The 20,618-nt window shown below is 48.5% G+C and overlaps 1 protein-coding gene and 1 long non-coding RNA gene across 2 annotated transcripts in view; one reads left to right on the forward strand and one right to left on the reverse strand.

Annotated features, from left to right (window-relative positions):
* The window catches only part of ZCCHC24 (zinc finger CCHC-type containing 24), a 62,769-nt gene extending 59,760 nt beyond the window's left edge, over positions 1 to 3,009 (reverse strand). Inside the window, exon 1 of the mRNA XM_003903715.4 lies at positions 2,578 to 3,009. Coding sequence (XP_003903764.1) covers positions 2,578 to 2,823 — 246 coding nt within the window. The 5' untranslated portion in view covers positions 2,824 to 3,009. The remainder of the gene's footprint in view (positions 1 to 2,577) is intronic.
* Positions 3,010 to 4,991: 1,982 nt separating this feature from the next.
* On the forward strand, positions 4,992 to 10,782 carry LOC110744121. The gene is made up of 3 exons (XR_002524309.2): positions 4,992 to 6,304; positions 7,475 to 7,542; positions 8,462 to 10,782. It is a non-coding gene; the product is annotated as an uncharacterized LOC110744121 (long non-coding RNA).
* Positions 10,783 to 20,618: the final 9,836 nt, after the last annotated feature.

Raw genomic sequence — 20,618 nt, forward strand, 5'->3', positions numbered from 1 at the left:
CAGGCACTACCACCGGGCCTGCCAGGCCTCGCACAGAATGGTGATGCTCCTGGACCCCCTGGGTCCCTCCGTAGAGTCCCCTCCGGCCCACACACGACTTGCTTCCTCTCCGACCAGCCCCTTGGTGGCATTGAGGTGGGGGGTATTTTTTCTTGCCTTCTCAGCCAGTTGCTATTTTGGAGCCATATTAGGTCACCAGCTAAGCCCTGGGCGCAGGAAAGGCCTGTCCCTAGGAACACAGCTGAGGCTTTGAGAGGGTTTAGGAGGCAAAGTGGGGGGGGGGGGGGGAGCGGTGAGGATGAGTGAGCCTGTAGCCAAGAGGGCCTTCCGGAAGTCAGCAGGCACAGCCCTCCATCACCTCCGAGGAAGCCACTGGCCTGTGAGCATTGGAGAAGTCCCTCTTGCCTCCCCAAGCCCTCTCTTGTTTGAACAGGTCTCAAATACTATAGATACACCATCCTGGGGTGTAGCAGAGACTAAATTTAACAGATAGGTAAGCTAAGGCTAAGAGGGAGACGGGGTTCCCTGAAGTTGGGTCATGAAAGACTTTTCCACACCACTGCACTATACAGTATAACCTTTTCCTGCTCCTTTCACAGTGTGTGCCTTTATGGGGAAACTGAGGTACACAGCAATGAAGTGACAGAGGGCAGGTCTCACTGAGCTCCAGTTGGGATCCTGGATACCAGAAATTTTCAAAAAGCAGCACAACATCCTATTCTTATAGGGTACTCTTGATGGCCCCAAACTCCCAGGTCCTTTCAGGGGAGACCCACTGGTGGGGAACAATGCCACCATGGTAGGGAGAGCAGAGGGAGGCTAGAAGAGGTTGACTAGGGGTCCACACTTGATCTGTGGGTCAAGTTCAGCCTTCTCCCAGGGTGAGAAACTCCCTTGGGGCTCCCACAAGCGCCACCATCAAATCACCCACCATTCATACCCTATGTCTGTTTACTCATCCGTGGCCCCCACTAGCCTGTGGTTGTGAATCCCCAGGGCCTGCCCAGAGCTCAACAAATGTTTGGTAAGAGAACAAACAACTAAAAACACCATGGACCGAAGAAACACCCCACAAAGTCACTGGTCACCTGAAGCCAGTTCCCCAAAGAGGCAGAAAAGTCTCTTACAAGAAAGAAAGATCTCCAGCCAAGAACCATTCCTCACTCGGAGGGAATGCTTTACAGTTTACAAAGAGCTTTGGCATACAAATGCTTTTGCCTGGCACCAAAGGGTGCACTTCCAGACTCATCTTCCTCCTCTGCACCCAGCCCCCTCCCACACCTGTTCTACCCACACAGGTCAACACGTCAGCCTGGGTAGTATTGGCCTTAGGCCAGCATTTTATATGTCCATGTCTCCCTTAGTAAATAATGGCAGAGTCGAACTCAAGGGCGACCCTCTGCATCCCTCTCTTATCCCCAGCACACCCTTGCATACATAGGCTTTCCTCCCAACCCATTCAGGACTCTGAGTCTCCTAACATTCACCGATGTGCCCAGGTCTGGAAGGAAAGTGACCCCCATGTGTGTCCTCCCCCCCAACACACCTCTTGCATCTTTGCAGAGAAAGCCCCCACAAGGGGAGGAAGTGAAGGCCACAGATGGGTGTCTGAAATTCCCAAATGAGGCAGAAGTAAATGGAGGGAGAGGAGGAGTCCAGCCCAGGGAAAGGAGTGGTATCTGGGCAGGCCCTGGAGACTCTTCAAAAAGGGCTGGGAGGTGGTGGCGATCTGTGTATTTATCTTGCTGGCAAAGAGGCGCTGCCCAGTCAACTTTGTAACTGAATCTACCAAACAGGCAGACTTTGCAACACAGCCGGCCCAGGTTTCTGCAGAAGGCGCTGGGCAGCTGGAACCTCTCTCCCTTTCTAGCCCCCCTCCCAAGAGCTCAAGAGGATTTCCCTTTCATTTCCTTCCAGGCTGGGAGGGCTAGGGACAGCGCAGTCTGTGGGGTCAAGCCCTCAGAAACCACTTCCTATGTGGCTGGGGGAGGGCGAGCAGCTGGAGGACTTATCTGGGGTCCCCGAGTGAGAACAACAGGAGAAGCCCTCTGGGCAGTCACTGCTCTCCAGGGTGCCTTTCGGGTCGGGAACAGCAGAGGTCGGAGCAAAGATTTTAGGCCCTTCCAGAGGAGCCCTGAGCAGAATCTGCACTCTCGGTCCCAGCCCGCGGTGGCCAGGACAAGGATAGGGTTGGGCGTGAGAAGGACACTTGGAAGGGGCTCCCCGCCCAGGCCGCACCCCATCTGTCTGGAGAAAATCCGGAGACAACCCCTCCTCAACTCCCTCCCCCAACCCCTTTGGAGTAGGGCTGCCCTGGCAGGGAGAGGGGGCGGGAGAGCCCCGCCCCGGGCTGCGTTGCTCCAGCCCAGGCTCAGCCGGGAGGTGACGCGCTCCCGGCACCCCGGGGACTTCGGGCAGCGAGTTTGGCAGAGTTGAACGAAGCCAAGCCAAGCCGGGCCGGGCAATGCGGAGCCAGGCCGCACCAGGCCAGGAAGAGCGGGTCAGACAGGGAACGGCCCGCCACAGTGGGGCGGTGGGGCGGTGGGGCGGTGGGCGGGGGCGCGCGGGGGCACCCACCTCTCCGCGCTGCAGCTGGAAGAAGCTGTTGAGATAGCTGGAGTGCAGGGGCGAGCCCAGCTGCTCCGGGCGGCCCTTGCCGAAGGCCAGCTCCGGGGGCGCGGCGCCGGCGGTCGGTTCGGGCCGGAAGGCATCGAAGGCGCTAGCCTGGTGCGTGTCCTGCAGCGACAGGTAGACCCAGTTGAGCAGCTGGGCAGGCTGGTACACCGAGGCGGCGCTCGTGTCGATGGCCGACAGCAGGCTCATTTTGCGGCGGCGGTGCCGGCCCCTCCCCGGCCGCCCGCTCGCGGCCCCCCTCCGCAGCGGAGGGGCGGGCACCGGGGAGCCTGCGCCCACTGCCCGCCTCCCGAACCCCGACGGCGATCGCCCCGCGCCCTGCGCCCCGCGCGCTGCCCGCAGCCGCTGCAGCCACCGCCACCTCCCCCCGACTGCAGCCGCGGCGCGCGCGGGCGGTGGAAGGAGGCTACGAAAGTTGGGCAGGAAACTTTTGGCCCCGCCCCCTCCGCCCCGCCCACTGCGTCCCGCCCGGCCCGGCGATCCGCTATCTGCCTCGCTGCTAACCCCTCCAGCGGCGGCTCCAGGGGTGGGGTCCACGATGCCCCGCCCACTCCCTGCCCCGCCTGGCACCGTCCTCTCCTTGCATTGGCTGTCTCGTTGAATATGAACCGTCAGGGGCGGGGGGAGAGGGGAATGAGGCTCATCTGCATATGCAGCACCGACCGAGCCCGCCCATGCGAGGCCCCGCCCAAGCCCCACCTCGCCCCAGCCCGGCCAACCCAGCTCCCAGAGCTGCCGGGAGCTCGGTGCAGCCCTGGCCTAATCAATCTCGTCTCATTCTGTCGTCAGCTCTCTTGTTTCGTTCTTTCCAAATCCTCCGCAATTATTTAATTTTCACTCACTTTTCCTTTCCTATTTTCCCTCCTTTCTTATACTCCCTCTTTCTCTCTACGATTAGTGTCTCCCGTGTCCGTCGTCTTTCTATGTGGCGCGCTCCGTGTATGTGTGTGTGTGTGTGTGTGTGTGTGTGTGTGTGTTGTGTATGTTCTTCTCTTTCACTCTTTCTTGTCTCCTCTCTTCTATTTCCGTCTGATCTGATGTTTCTCCCTGTCTCTCCCGCTCCTCTCTCAGACGCGCGTACACAGATACACACACTTCTAACTCCCTCCTCTCGCTATCACCATCGGACCCTCCCCCTCCGACTTAATTCCTTCCATCTGCAGAATCACTTTGCGGGCCGGCTGCGCCAAGGGGGGCCAGGGTTCCTGCCCCAGGAAAGACTCCCCGCCCCCTCCCCCTCTCCCTTCTCCTATTTCTGCTCTGGGCCCGCCTCGCTTCTCGCCCCTCTCCTCCGCCCCGGCTCCAGCCCCAGCCCCAGCCCGCCCCGGTGCCTTGGCGAGTCGCCAGGACCCCAGCCTGGGCCGGGGGAGCTCGGGAAAGCGGCTGTCACCCATCTTCCTGGGACAACTCAGCTAGTCCAAGACTGCCTGAAGGGAGCCCTGTCCCCGCCTCCGCCGGACGCCCCAAGAAGTCCCAGGGCCTTCACCGTCTCTTTCTCCGGGTGGTCTTTGCTGCGCCAGCACCTGGGACCTAGCCCAGAGGAACTCACCGCCTGGCTGGGACCGAGTCATCTCTCCCACCTTCAGTCTGGCTCTGGAGCCATTCCGCCCAGCGTTGGAGTGCCAGCTCGGCCACCGCCCAGCGGAATGACCTCTGCGTGACGCCTAACCTCTGCGAGCAAGCCTGTTTTCTCCTCTATAAAATGGGAGCAGTCATCCTCCCGCCGCCGGGGACGTTTGTGTGCTTCCCAGCTTGGGCTTGGTAAGCGGAAGATATTTCGTAAAGGACAGCCCTTCCCTGCCACCCACTCCACGAGTTACTCCCATCACCTGCAGGTGTACCTAACCACATCTATGGACGCTTGCACCAGAAAGGCCTTCAGGGATGACCAAATGCCGCCCGTTTTCACCAACCAAGAGGCCCTTGGATCTCAGATCTCCATCTTGTCTATCAATTTGCAGTTATTAATACAAACAACAGCACGTATATCAATTATATCTTAATATTTTCATTCATCAAGAACACATCTATACAGTACCCTTTATATTTTTAAGCAGTATTAAACCTATTTGTTTAAAGAGTAGGTACATGGTTGTTGCAAATACATGTGATAACCACTTATTCTTAGAACTATTTGGGGCTGGGCATGGTGGCTCACCTGTAATCCCAGCACTTTGGGAGGCCAAAGCAGACAGACTGCTTGAACCCAGGAGTTCCAGACCAGCCCTGGCAACATGGCAAAACCTCATCTCTACAAAAAAATGCAAAAATTAACTGGGCGTGGTCGTGCATGCCTGTGGTTCCAGTTATTCAGGAGGCTGAGGTGGGAGGATCACTTGAGCCCAGGAGGTCGAAGCTGCAGTGAGTCGAGACCATGCCACTGCACTCCAGCCTGGGCAAGAGAGTGAAACTTTGTCCCTGCCACCACACCAAAAGAAATAGTTGGGATTATCTCTGGAACTCTGCTGCTGTCTTTGAGATTCCAAGGGTGGAGGCAGGATTTCAAACCACTGAAGAAGACCTTCCCTAGATTTTATAGAGAAAACTGCTGTTCAGGTAGGGGACATAACTAGGAATCTGACACCTGCTTGGAGAAACCTCTGGTCCTTCCCTGTGTCCTTCAGAGTGATTTGATGCCAAGAAGGTGTTTATCATACCTGGTGACCACACTGATGGCCTCTGCCTCTTTCTCCCCAACGTAGTTTCTACCCAGAGCCTGGAGCATAGATAGTAAATAATCAGGAAATAGTTGCTGGGTTGATGATTGGATGAATAGGTGGAGAGATGGATGGATGGATGGATGGATGGACGGATGTCCAGATTTTGCTCCTCTTTGAAGCCTGAGTGGCTTCTTTGGTTTTGTCCTTTTCTCCCTCTCCTTGACCACAGGACATCTGCTCAACATGTGGGCTCTGTACCCAGTAGGTGATTAATAAATATGAGCATCCTATAGGCAGCTTGCCTGGATGGCAACTGATTGACCTAAGGTCAGCCCTCAGCCAGCTGCTGGGAATGCATGCTCCAGGATCCCCTGTGACAACGTGTACTGTGGGAGAGGGTAATAGGTGAGAGTGACCAGATGGGTATCAGAGGACTAGGTACCAGGCCAGAAGACCGGGCTATGCCCAAACTCCGCACCTTCTTGCCCTATCATGTGCACACTAAGGAACTCTGCGTTTAAAATGTCAGAGGTTCCAAGCCCTCACTTTACAGAGGAGGAGGTACCATGGCCCAGAGAAGGAAAAGAACCATCCCAGGGTCACTCAGTAAACCTGATAACTAAACTACCTGCTCCTAACCCACTACTACCTCCCAGCTCTCTCTTCGTTGATCCCAGTGTGGCAGCATTCAGATGTGACAGCTCTGGCCCCATATACTGTCCTCAGACTGGAAGGCAGGAGGGAGCACCCAGGTAAGGCTCACATCCCTGTCCCCTTCCCTGTCCAGAGGCTCCAGCCATCCCACAGTCTCCAGAATGGGTCAGTGGAATGAACACAGGATTTGGAGGAAAGAAACCTGGCCCAGTGACCTTGGGTAGGCCCGCCCTCTCTGTTAACTTCAGTTTTTCCAGGTATCAAATGGGAATGTTGATCCCATCCTTACCAAATTCTACAGTGACTGACGGGATCCAAGGAGGATACAAACAGGAAGGAGCTTTGCTGTTCCCTGAGTGAGTAGGCAGTCATGCGTGAGGGGAGGGTGACATTGATACTTTCAATAACAGTAATATTCATTTTATCTGGAGAAATGCGGGCAGGAGGGGACAAGTAGGAAAAAGTATGCTCCTAAAGTTGCTCAGGTAACAGGTCTGATAAGTGTTTGGTGGAGTGTCAAACCAAGACCTTTGAGCTCAGAGAAGCAGGAGAAACCTGGGCAAGAAGAGGAAGCAGTTGGCCTTTATGAGGGAGTCAGCCTTCAAATTGGGCCCAGGAGGCAAGCAGAGATGGGCAGGGGAAGAAGATGGGGCTTCACAATCCTGTGCAAATTGATGCTTCTTATTTCTGTAAAAAATACCCCATGATGATTTATCATGCAAACGAACCCCTAACCCTCTTCAACCCCCCCACACTCCATGTGCCAGGAATAAATAGCAAAGCACAGACTGACAAAGCTAAGATTTGCTTCTCCTCTAGGCCAGGGCTGGGCATTGGGTTCCTTTGGACTGTGTGTTGACACAGAAGGTGTCAGTTTACAGCAGAGATGGCAAAATGGCAAATACTGTCCTTACAGGCACCACTGCCCCATCCCCCACCCAGGACAGACCTCACTGAGTGCAGATCCCCTTCCCAGGCAAGACTTCAGGTTCCTACTCAATACAGCACCCCACGTCGCCTCTAATGAGACACTGGAATTGGCCCTGAAGACGCAAATTATTTGCCATGTTGACTTTATATCCACTCTCCCAGGCCAGTGTCTAACCCCTATGGTGACTGTGCAGAATTACTAGGCTGGTGCAAAAGTAATTGCTCTTTTTACCATAGAACCAACCCAGTGGGCTGAAATCCAGGTTTCAAGGCACCTTTACACACACACACACACACACACACACTCTCTCTCTCTCTCTCTCAAGGCACCTTTACATACACACACACACACATACACACACACACACAGAGTGCCTCCTCCTTCCATGGATGCAGCCCTGCTGTTTGCACTAACCAGATTTCAGCCCCCACTAGCCCCCGACCTCTTTGTGCAGTGCACAGATGACAAAACCATAAGGGCAACTTGACCACTCCAGGCCCCACCCACAGGCTCTTTAGTAGCCTTTAAGATTATCTTGAGCAGCAAAGGGTGGGTAGGTCCTTGAACCTTAAACTCAGCCTACCACTCCTTGCAGGTTCCGAGTTGTGGAAAGTGCCTGGAGCTTTGGAGACTGTCATTTCCTGGGCTATGTGACACTGACAAGTTGAGTCTCCTCCCCCGGACCATTTCCTTGTGTATAAAATCTTCCCACTGCTGCTGGAATCCCAGATGACACGGGGAGGCAGGAGACACTTTGAGGGCCCTGGCCTCTGGAAGCCCTGAGAGAGTGCTTGCTTGGTTTCATGGCGGACAGTATGACATGGGCCTGAGGGGTCCCAGCCTGGGTGTCAGGGGCCTAGGGTTTGTGTGTGGTCTGGGAAAGCTGGCAGAACATCCCGGACCTCTGGTTCCTAGAAGTTCGGAGCAGGCCTAGTGGGCTTCCTGCTCCCTAAGGAACCATCCTCTGAAAAGTGGTGTCTAGTGTCACATAGGAGCTGTGGGCAGCAATCACACAGTAGTCACCTGTTATTCATGGAGAATACATTCCAAGACTCCCAGTGGATGCCTGAAATCGCAGGTAGTTCTGAAACACACACACACGTGTGTGCGCATGCATGCACACAATGTTTTGTCCTATACGTACATATATACATACCCACGATAAAATTGAAATTATAAATTAGGTACATTAAGAAATTAACAGGTCGGGTGTGGTGGCTCATGCCTGTAATCCCAGCACTTTGGAAGGCCAGGAAGATCACTTGAGGCCTGCAGTTCAACACCAGCCTGGTAACATGGTGAAACCACCGTCTCTACAAAAAATACAAAAAAGTAGCCAGGCATTGTGTTGTGCACCTATAGTCCCAGCTACTTGGAAGGCTGAGGTGGGAGGATCTCTTGAGCCTGGGAGGAGGAGGTTGCGGCGAGTTGAGATTGCCCCACTGTGCTCTGGCCTGGGTGGCAGAATGAGACTCCATCTAAAAAAAAAAAGTCGGGGCAGAGATTAACAATAATAAACTGAACAATTATAATAATATACTGTAATAAAAGTTATGTGAATGTGTTCTGTCTTTCTCTAAAGGTTTTATTGTACTGTATCACCCTTCTTCTTATGATGATGTGAGATGTTAAAGTGCCTGCTTGATGAGGTGAAGTGAGGTGAGTGACATGGTCATTATGACGTTGCATTAGGCCGCTCTTGACCTTCTAATTACATGTCAGAATGAGGCTCATCTGCTTCTGGTGATCTTGGACCATCAAGCCCTGTCGAGGTCAATGGCTGGATGTCAGGAGCAGACGATATCTATAAGCAGGCAGCGTCCACAGCGTGGATCACTGGACAAAGGGATGATTCATGTCCAGGGTGGAACAGTACAAAATTGTATCACATACTCAGAATGGCGTGTAGTTTCAAACTCTTGAATTGTATATTTCTGGAATTTTCCATTTAACATTTTTGGACCGTAGTTGACTGCAGGGAACTGAAACCATGGAAAGCAAAACTACAGATAAGGGGGAACTACTGTACATTTTATCGGTGGCCTCTTAGCAATGCTCAACCTGCGGAGAGAACACAGGCTTCTAGGGCGGACTGGTCACTCCACATAATGCCTAGTGGGTCGCAGTCAGTGATCAAAATGTGAGCTTGTCCTCTTGTGGGCGACAAGGAGAATGGCTCTGGAATTTCTATGTATTTAGTTAGTGGGACATCTGTTTGGGAGATGGGGAATAAGGTACTTGCGGTAAAGTTGAGTGTGCAGAGTTCTTTACCTTATTCTGAGAAAAACTTTGTTTACATCAAAGAATAGAAGGAAAGTTGGCTAATGGAGACTTTGGGAAGGCTGAAACTGCCACTCCAGTCACCCCTTGGCCTTCCTTGCCTATTTGGAACCTTTCCATGGTGGCCCACTGGATAAAATCCAAACGCCTACTGGGCACAACATTCATGGCCTTTCAGCATCTAACTCCTGATCACCCTTCTATCCTAATAGCAGGTACGATCTACTCCCATAACCCTTATACCACGTGTACCCCACCTTTGGCAAAATGAAATAACTGGCCTTTCCCATGCATGCAAGGCCTTCCTTGCCTTCATGCCTTTGCACATACTGTTCCCCTACTGGGAAGAGCCCCCTCTTTTAGTCTTCCTAGCAGTCTCCTCTCACATTTAGAGACCCAGCTGAAAAACTGACTTTCTGAAAGAAGACTTTTGTGATCACAACCTCCTCCCCTATCACACACACCCATTAGATATTCTCTCTTTTATCTTTGACTATGGGGCGTTCACACAACATGATGACATTTGAAAAACGGTCAGTCCTCTCTTACCCTCCATTCCCACCAGGACTCACCCCCGAACTATGAGCTTTTTAAGGAGTGATAAGCTCCTTGGCCTAACCCAGCGCTGGATCAGAGCAGGCCCTCTGTTTACTTAAGGAATGAATGAATAAACTCAGAAAGCCTTTGTGGTTTGTAGACTCAGAAACAGGAGATTGTCGAATCTGGGCTGGAACATCCCGGAGACTCTGAGGATTACAGACATGCAGGGAGCTCAGACAGGGAGGGTCAGTGTTCCCTGAGCAGGCACGTCCTCCTCCCTTCTCACTCAGCATCCCTTGCAGTGGGGTGGGGGTTGTGCATTCTCAGCAGGAAGGTGAGTAGGAACTGCGTGTCTCTTGGGAGTCAACAAGAGTAGGTGTGGGTTCTCCACACTTTCTCTCTCCCCTCCATGGGGTGAAAGACTCTAAGACAGAAGAGGCCAGATCTGTAAATCAGTGTTGTAGGTGAGCTGACCAGGGTGGCCTCCCAGACTGCGATGTGTACAGCCCCTGAGATGGAGAGGCTTGTCTGTTACTGCAGCAGGGCCTACTCTAGCTCAGCTAATAGAGGAACTCAAAGATGACCTGATCCCCAAACCTAATTTTACTGATGTGAAAACTGAGGCCTGGAAGGGGAAAGCACATGACTTCTGCTTCTGTGATTTTCAGTTGTCCCCCTGAAAACCGGATAGTGGCACCAGCCAAGTCTGATTCTCAATGCTAGCCTTCTTCCTCCCCCCAGCCCAGGGGCACAGAAGGGAGTTAACCATAATCCTTGCTTCATAATATAATGTTTTATTTAATTGTTTGCTTATAGTCCCTGTACAAACCAGCCACCATAAAAATGAGAACCCTGACAATAACTTATGTCTACATATGAGATCTATCCCTACCCCATCTCCTAGGTTCCCCCAAACTGACATAATCACCATCTGGAATCACTCCCTTGCTTTCACATTTATTTAATTGTATCTAATCTGTATGCATTCTATAAACAGATAGTTTTGATTTGTTGTTTACCTTTCTTAAAAAAGTATCATGCTGTATAAAATCTTTATGACTGACTTATTTCACTTAATATTGTACTGCTTTTTTTTTTTTTTTTTTTTTTTTTTAGAAGGGGTGTCTCTCTCTTTCCCTCGCTGGAGTGCAGTGGCCAGATCTCGGCTCACTGCAAGCTCTGCCTCCCAGGTTTACGCCATTCTCCTGCCTCAGCCTCCCGAGTAGCTGGGACTACAGGCGCCCGCCACCTTGCCCGGCTAGTTTTTTTGTATTTTTTAGTAGAGACGGGGTTTCACTGTGTTAGCCAGGATGGTCTCAATCTCCTGACTTCGTGATCCGCCCGTCTCGGCCTCCCAAAGTGCTGGAATTACAGGCTTGAGCCACTGCGCCTGGCCTTTTTTTTTTTTTAAGTAGAGACAGCATCTTGCCCAGGCTGGAGTGCAGTGGCTATTCACAAGTGCAATAATAGTGCACTATAGTCTTGGACTCCTGGCCTCAAGCAATCCTACCTGTTTCCTAAGTAGCTGGGACTATAGGTATGTACTCCCATGCCTGGCCATACTATTACATTTTAGTCATATTGAGGTATGCCACTGTAATTCATTCATTCGTTCATTTAGATTTAGATTCCTATATTTCATCCATTGTGTGACTCAGCTGCAGTTTATTCAACTATTCTCCTGTTGATGGTTCTTGCAACTGTGAACACTGCTGCTCTGACTCTTCCTGACCTACATTTGCAACAATATCTGTTCAGTGCATGTGCCACATTGTAGAATATATGCATATTCACCTTTCCAAGATACTACTAATGTTCTCTAGTAATGCATAAGAAATCCTATAGGTTCACACCCTCTGCAACACTTGATCTCCCACTTTTTTAATTTATGAAATGTGTGTGCAGTTGGTTCTTTTGCCATTTTAACAGGCTCCATGACCTCCCTGGACCTCAGTTTCCAAATCTGCTGATGGAGGATGATGTTTTCAGTGCCTACACAGCTCCCAAAGTGAAGATGATATGGAAATTGGGTGGTGTCCAGGCCGGTCACACAGAGCCAAGAAGGAGGAATGCTTGCCCTGCTTCTGCCATGGTCTTCATAGTGAGAGACAGGCAGCTATGCCCCTGAATTCTCCAGGACCTGCCAAGTTGGGCCATTTCAGAGAGGAGAAACTGAGACTCAGAGCTATGTAATCAGCATGCTGGAGCACAGAAAGCAGAGACAGGCAGAAGGCAAGAGTTCAGAGCTGGGAAAGGAATCCTGGCCCACCCAGATTGGCAAAGCCATTGCAAACCCATGGTTCTGGGGTTTTCCTGTTGGCTTACAAAGTGATATCAAGGCAGGGGCATTGTTTTCCCTGGTCTTTGCCATTGATAAGACAGAGAAAAACAGCTCCCACGATAACATTGATGCTGCCAGCCCTTCCTGCAACTGGCTTTCCTGGTTGGAGTCCTCTCCTATGCTTCTTCCTCTCTCTCCTTCCGGACTGAGATTCAAGCCAAGATGCCTTGTGGGGCCAAGGAGCCAGCGGTGAGGTTCCCTCCTTCAGTTGCTTCAGCAGGCACATAGCTCTTTCTGATCTTGGACAAAGCCCAAAAGTCTCTGAGGCAGTGGTGTGCTGGGGCAGGCTCATACTGACTCACTAGAGCCAATTGCTAAATTTCGGGGAATCTTGTAAGCCAATTGTTAAACACAGTCATTATTAAAAATTAGATGATGGCCGGGCGCGGTGGCTCAAGCCTGTAATCCCAGAACTTTGGGAGGCCGAGACGGGTGGATCATGAGGTCAGGAGATCAAGACCATCCCGGCTAACACGGTGAAACCCCGTCTCTACTAAAAAATACAAAAAACTACCCTGGCGAGGTGGCGGGCGCCTGTAGTCCCAGCTACTCGGGAGGCTGAGGCAGGAGAATGGCATGAACCTGGCAGGCGGAGCTTGCAGTGAGCCGAGATCTGGCCACTGCACTCCAGCCTGGGCGACAGACCAAGACTTCATCTCAAAAAAAAAAAAAAGAAAAAAAAAATTAGATGATATGAGATTGCAAATAAACAATTTACATTTTTAAAAAAGTAATAAACACTTGTAACTCATCATGCCCTATTTACTTTATTGCATTTTACTGTTAACTATCTTCTGGAGGTAATTTACATATTGTATTTACATGGTGGAAATACCATATACTTGTGTACTATTGTTCATCTTTTCTCAATTTGCATTTGAAACTGGTAGTTTTTATGCCACAGAAATCAGTGAACACTGCAAATCAAGGGTGTTTTATTTTTTAGAGAGCTGGTGGTTACAGATTTACCAAGACACTACTGCTGCAGGTACTTTCCTTGAGATCCCCCTCTGAGGACCCTGTGGTCCCAAGGCCACACAGAGATTTGCAGATAGGGAGTACCAGGATGACAGCCCACATCTTTAGAGGCCTCCACCACAATGCACACTTGTCCTTTGAGGCACTTTGCTGCCATGAATCTGTGTTACAGACAGGCTGGATATGCCGAACACTGTTTCCATTTCTTTCTCTATTTTAAAATATATTATTTAACAATGACTGTATACGATCACTGACAAACATTTAAACCACCTGTATCCCATCAGTGAGAACCTGTGTTAATTTTGTAATATACATAATTCTTGTCTTTTACCAATGCATAGACATGTTTTTAACTTTTACTGTAAAAACAGATCAGAAGCTGCTGTTTCTGATTTGAATCCTGCTTTTGTGTTTCAACTCTGCAATATAATGTGAACATCTTTCCAAGTCAAAATTCATTAAAAAAAAAAAAAGATTCATCCTACTCCAAGAGATTGAGTACCTCTTTCCCTGATAGGGCAATATCATTTTGTCATCAGGCAGACTTGGTTCACATCTCAGCTCATATAGTTGCTGTGCAACTGAAGACAAGGAAAGTAACCTTTCTGTGCTTCTTCTGTAAAACATAGACAACGATAGCACCTATTTCATAGCATTATCCTGAGAATTAAATGTACATGTGTAGTGCTTTTAACACTGCCTGGTACAGAGTAAGCCCTGAGTAGATGTTAACTAAGTTTTCCGTTTTCCTTAACATTTTCACTGTGGGGTCTTTCTCTACCTCCTATGTACTTCTCTCCAGCTGACTCTAAGACTAGAGCAGGAACAATGAAAATGGGTGAGATTGCATTGAAATGGACACAGCCCAAACAGAACTCTCAATTACCTGCAAATCTGCTCCTTTCCCCAGGCTAATCCATGTCAGTAATCAACACTGCTGTTCCCCCAGCGACCCAAACCAAAAATGAAGTCATCACTAATTCCTCCTTCTTGCTCATCTAATTCATTAATAAGTCCTGTACATTCTGCTTCTAAAATACAGAGTGCCCACCGGCCTCTACCCCCGACACCAACATCCTGCTCCAATCCGCTATCTGCTTGTGCCTGAGTTTGTGCAATATCTTCCTCATTGAGCTTCCTGCCTCTTCTCTTGCCTGCCCCCACGACCCCCACAATGTATTTTATACCCAACAGTGAGAATAGTATCTGTAAAGCAGTGCAATCTATAGGTTATGACCGATTAATGGATTGTGAAATCAATTTAATGGGTCATGATCAGATTTTTATTTGAATGAAATGGAAGAATTGAATCTATCAGAACACATGGTACAAAGTATTGTTTTGTGATACTTTTGTGTCATTTAAAAAAAGACATTCATTTGTATACATATTTAATATGCCTGATCATGATATACGATATATTTCTTAAGCCAGAGGACCCAGCCCACAGGCTACAGACCAGTACCAATCCGTGGCCTGTTAGGAACACGGCCGCACAGCAAGAGGTGAGTGGCAGGAAAGAAGCAAAACTTCATCTGTATTTATAGCAGCTCCCCATTGCTCTCATTACTGCTGAGCTCTGCCTCCTGTCAGACCAGTGGCAGCATTAGATTCTTACAGCAGGACAAACTCTCTTGTGAACTGCGCATGTGAGGGATGTAGGTTGCAGGCTTCTTATGAGAATCTAATGCTTGATGATCTGTCACTGTCTCCTATTACCCCCATGTTAGGAATATATGAATTAAAAAATAAAAGATTGATCAGATTATTTGAAGAAAAACCTCATCATATTCCACACCCAGATGGGACTGTCTAGTAGCAAAAAAAAATTAATTAATTAATTAAAAAAATAAAAAAAACAAGCTCCTGCCGATTCTACATTATGGTGAGTTGTATAATTATTTCACTATATGTTATAATGTAATAGTAATAGAAATAAAGTACACAATGAGTGTAATAATGTGCTTGAATTATCCCAAAACCATCCCCATCACCCGTGCTGTCCCTGGAAAAACTGTCTTCCATGAAATCGGTCCTTGGTGCCAAAAAGGTTGGGGACTGCTTTTGTTTTGTTGTTTTATTTTTCTTCGTTGTATTTTATTTTTGCTGGGTTTTTTTTAAATTTTAATTTTAATATTTTCCCTAGATGGAGTCTTGCTCTGTCACCCAGGCTGTAGTGCAGTGGTGTGATCTCGGCTCACTGCAACCTCCACCTCCCGGGTTCAAGCGATTCTCCTTCCTCAGCCTCCTGAGTAGCTGGGACTACAGGTGCTTGCCACCATGCCCGGCTAATTTCTGTATTTTTAGTAGAGATGGGATTTTACCATGTTGGTCAGGCTGCTCTTGAACTCCTGACCTCAAGTGATCTGCCCGCCTCGGCCTCCCAAAGTGCTGTGATTACAGGTGTGACCACCACACCCGGCCTATTTTTGCTGTTTTTTATTTGATTTAATTATCCTATAACAATGATCTACCAAGCTTCTGTGTTCTGGTGAAGGCTAATGATTTACTAGCTGACCTGAGCTTTGGTCATTTCTCTTCTCCTTGCCTCTCCCACCTTCCACAGTGATGACTCCCCTCTCCTTGCACCCTGCCTACCGCTTTATTAGGGAGAAGGCCAATCTTGCTGATCCCGTGCCAGGGTACAGTCTTGGCACCATGCTCCATGGGGCCTGCTGGGTGGGCTCCAGGGTTTGCACCTTCACCCATCATGCATGAACATGTGTCCTTCCCTAAGGCCCCTTCCTTGGTGGGCTCTGACTCTAGAAGCTCAGCAAATCTCTCCTGGAACCTTTGAGTAAAGGGGTCTATGCTGTGCCTACTTCCCAGGGCTAGATGAGGATCTAATTAAAATAGGGGATGTGGACTTTCATTGTTGGCTCTGAGGCTCTATCTGCTCACTTGCAAGTGACATGGCCATGAGCAGAAAGCCATTCTAGGAGGAATGGAGAGGGTTAATTGGTACAAAAATATAGTTAGAATGAATAAAATCTGGTATTTGAAAGAAAAACAGAGTGACGACAGTCAACAATCATTTATTGTACATTTAAAAATAACTAAAAGAGCATAATTGGAAGGTTTGTAACATGAGGAAATGATAAATGCTTGAGGGGATAGATATCCTTTTTACCCTGATGTGATAATTATGCATTGTATGCCTGTATCAAAATATCTCATGTACCCGACAAATATAAACTCCAACTATGAACTCATAAAAATAAAACATAAAAAAATAATAAAATAAAGCCATTCAAGTCTTCTCTCAGCTACGCCTGAACATAGCTGAGAGCGCCTGAGCCTGGCCCTGCCCTCCCAGCCTCCGAGGCCACTAAGAAGGCTCTCTGATTTATTCAGCCACTCTGGCCTGCCCCCTTTCTTTTTGGATTGCCAGATTTAGCAAAACAACAACAACAAATCAAAAAGCAAAAAACAAGGATGCCCAGCTAAATTTGAGTTTCAGATAAACAACGGATAACTTTTTTTGGTAGAAGTGTGTCCCATGCAATATTTGGGAGATTCTTATACAAAAAATGTTATTTGTTGTTTATCTGAAATTACATTTTAACTGAGTGTCCTGTATTTTGTCTGGCATCCCTACTTCTGGAGTTTCCTCAGTTTGCCCTGGGTCATCACCTAAACCATCCTCCACCTTGGTTTCAGTTTCTGAAAATGGGAAGCACAGTAGGTAACGCTCAAGAAAGTCAGGAGGCTGGGAAAAAAAAGTGCTTGGGAAAGTAGGAAAACATGTGATACATGCATGAGGTTGAGCAATTCTCATTCTACAGATTAACAGCCCCCAAGAGACGTGGAGATGGGACCTATGTCCTCCACCCGCCCCAGCAAAGCTTCCCACCTAAGCTCCTCCACCCTCTTGTAGAACCCCTGCTTGGCCAACCTCTTGCCATTGGCCACGCCACTTCCCATACTCTGCGCTCAACTGTCTGCAAGCCCCGTCAGTCCCTTATAGTTTTGCATGAGGGCACTGTCATTTTCTCCACCTTGAGGCTTGCAATCAGCCCGAATGGCTAAGCATTAGGATTACCATATGTCTTGGTTTGCTCAGTACAGTCCAGACTCATGCCTGTTATTCTGGGATGAATGACAAATTAATAATGCTTCCTTTCACTTTCAAAAGTGGACAATAAATTATATGATGACTTGTCACCACCTTGCCCTCTTAGTTCCTTAACTACCTCATCTCTAAGGACTGTTACTTCCACTGTACTCCAGTCCTCAAACTACCCTGGCCACCTGCAGAACTGCCCCACCTCTGACACTGAAAAATGCAAACATCTCTCTTTGATCATAACTCCACTCCATCCAACTCCTCTTATTTCTATTTAAAAATATTTTTTTCTCATTTACCTTACATGTCTTGGTACATTTTGTCAATTACTTTTGTCAGCATCCCATTAGTCCCATTGGCCTGGCCTAGAGGAGCCACCCCGCTTGCCTGGAAAATGTCCAGTGTAGATTCATCCATTCTCTGCCTTCTCCACACTGGCCTTGGCTGTCAAGGGCTGCTGGAGAACCTTGCACAGTCACACAGGCTGGGGCCATTACATTCTTGGTCTCCAGTTTCTACTGGCTCTCAGCAGAGTTCAGCAAGCCTCCAGATCTCTCTTCATGCTTCTCAAAGGCTATTTCAAACCTTTTCGCAGTTTTTTGTTTTTGTGTTTTTTTACAATTTTGTATCCCACTATCTTTTCATCCATCTGGGCAGGTGACTTTGTCTTTCGTATCAGAGACTAAACAGAAGCCATTGAATGGATGGTTTCTCAACATTCTGCCACAAACCTTTCTACTTACCTGTGTTGGGATCCATTTTGGGGACCTCCTCATGTGTTTGGGAATGCTTTCTTCCCTGTCAATCATCCCATATCTTCAACCCTCCCCTCTTTCCTGTCCCCTCATAAGCAATGGAGCATCCCTGGATCTCTACCAGCTAAGGAAAATCCTTCCACTTCTCTAGCTACTCTTTCTGTCACTTCACAACCAAACTTGTATGAGTTTTCTACACTTGCTGTTTTCCCATCTCAGCCACTCACTCATCCCCATATCTTTTGGACCTCACTCCTACTCCCACCACTCCACTGAAAACGCTTTGAGGAAAGTCAAGATTGCCCCCTCTGATGTTAAATTTCCCAGTTCACTGGCCACACCAGCTCTGACCTGAGCAGTATTTGACACTGCCGTTCACTCAGCCTGGAACTGCCTTGGCCTCTGATACAGTTTGAATGTTTGTCCCTCCAAACTGCATGTTGAAATATAATCCCCGATGTTGGAGGCAGGACCTGGTGGAAGGTGTTCGGATCATGGGAGTGAATCCCTCATGAATGGCTGTGTCCCATCCTTATATTAATGAGTGAGTTCTCATTACGTGAGATCTCGTGTTTTAAAAGAGCCTAGTACCTTCCCCCCTTTTTGCTCCCTCTCGTTCTCTCTCTTGCTCTGTGACACACTGGCTCCCATTTGCCTTCCGCCACAATTATGAGCTTCCTGAGGCTCCACCAGAAGCAGATGCTGGCCCTATGCTTCCTGTACAGCCTGCAGAACTGTGAGTCAAATAAACCTCGTTTCTTTACAAATTACCCAGTCCCTAGTGTGACTTTATAGCAATGCAAACAGACTAACACAGTTTCCTCCTCTCTGATCACTGCCTGGCAATATCCTTTGCAGGCCCTGTTCTTCCAAGCCTTAAATGTTGGTTCTTTAGGATACTGAAATCTCTCAGAGGTACCTTATCCACTTTCATTGCTCCAATGACCTTTGTGTTGGTGAATCCTGTATTGGTTTTCTGTAGCTGCTATAACAAACGGAAACCAAAGTGTCGGCAGGGCTGCCCAGCAGAAGCTCCAGAGGAGAATCCATTCCTTGTCCCTTCTAGCTTCTTGGTGGCTGTTGACATTCCTTGACATGCAAGCTTGTGACCTCATCAGTCTGCCTCTGTGGCCACGTCACCTCTTCCTCTGTATGTCTGTTCTCCTTTGAGTATCTTTTAAAAGGACATTTGTCATTGGGTTTAGGGCCCACCCAGATAATCCAGGATGATCTCACCTTAAGAGCCTTAATTATATGTGCAAAGAAGCTTTCCAGGGATTTGAGGACAGACAGAGAGGTTCCAGGGATTTGATGTAGATATCTTTTGAAGGGGCCTACTATAACTCCCCTGTCAATTATAAATTATAAATTTCTCTGATATGCTCCATTTGCATATCAGAGAAAACCTCAAACTAATTATATCTTAAACGATATAGAAGTTTTTTTCTAATATAGAAGCAACCTGGAAATAGGCCTCTAGTGCCAGTGTGAAAGTTCCATGTGTCATCAGGGCCCAATTTCCAAGCTTTGCTTCTCTTCTCTTCTCTTCTTTCCCTTCCCTTCCCTTCCCTTCCCTTCTTTTCTTTCTCCCTTTCCTTCCTTCCTTCCTTCCTTCCTTCCTTCCTTCCTTCCTTCCTTCCTTCCTTCCTTCCTTCCTTCCTTCCTCTCTTTCTCTCTTTCTCACTCTATAACCCAGGCTGAAGTGTAGTGGCACAGTCGCGGCTCACTGCAGCCTGGACTTCCTGGGCTCACATGATTCTCCTGCCTCAGCCTCCCGAGTAGCTGGGACAACAGGCATGTGTCTGACTAATGTGTCTGACAGCTATGTCTGACTAATTTTTTGGTATTATTGATAGAAATGGGTTTTGCCATGTTGCTCAGGCTGGTCTGAAACTCCTGGTTCAAGTGATTCACCTGCCTCAGCCACCTAAAGTGCTGGGATCACAGGTGTGATCCACCATGCCCGGCCCTAAGTTCCAAGCTTTCTGCTCCATATCCTATGCACTAGTTTTGTCCTTAAAGTCATCTCATGGCCCAAGATGGCTTTTGGAGCTCCAGCCATTATGTCTGGGATAACTTGGAGGCCAGAACATAGTCACACGGCCATACCTAATTGTAAGGGAATATGGGAGATGTAGACTTTTGTTCCAGGTCGAATGTATCCATTTAACAACCAGGGTTCTTATTCTAATAGGAAAAGAAGAACGATGTTGAGATAGATAATGCACATTTCTATAATTAACAGCTTCTGAGTTCAAAATATGTGCTGTTAAGTGTGATCTGTGGGAGAGTAGAAGGTGACAAGATTTAGAGAGGAAATAGGGTCACATGTAGAGCCTTGTGGGTCACTGTGAAGATCACGGCTCTTATTGAGAGGGAGAGGGAGAGGATTCAGTGTAGAGTGACAGGATCTGACTTACACTAGAAGCAAGCGCGTGTGGAAGTATGGATACTTTTGGAAGCTACTGTGGTAGTCCAGGCAAGAGATGATGGTGGCTAAAAACAGCTAGGTAGCCGGTGAGGTGGTGAGAAATGGTTGGATTCGGGATATGTCCTAGAAGTAGAGCTGACAGGATTTCCTGACAGATTTCTCATAGAGCATGAGAGATAACACCAATGTTTTTTTAAAGCTGAGTATCTGGAAGAATAGACTTGTCATTAACTGAAGTGGGGAAGATGGACTGCCAGAGAGCAAGTCTGCAGGGAAGATTAGGAGCTCAGTCTCGGATATGGCTCCTTTGAGATACTGTTAGACATCCTAACTGAGATAAAAAGT

Source organism: Papio anubis, chromosome 11, assembly GCF_008728515.1.
Source record: "Papio anubis isolate 15944 chromosome 11, Panubis1.0, whole genome shotgun sequence".
NCBI lineage: Eukaryota > Metazoa > Chordata > Mammalia > Primates > Cercopithecidae > Papio > Papio anubis.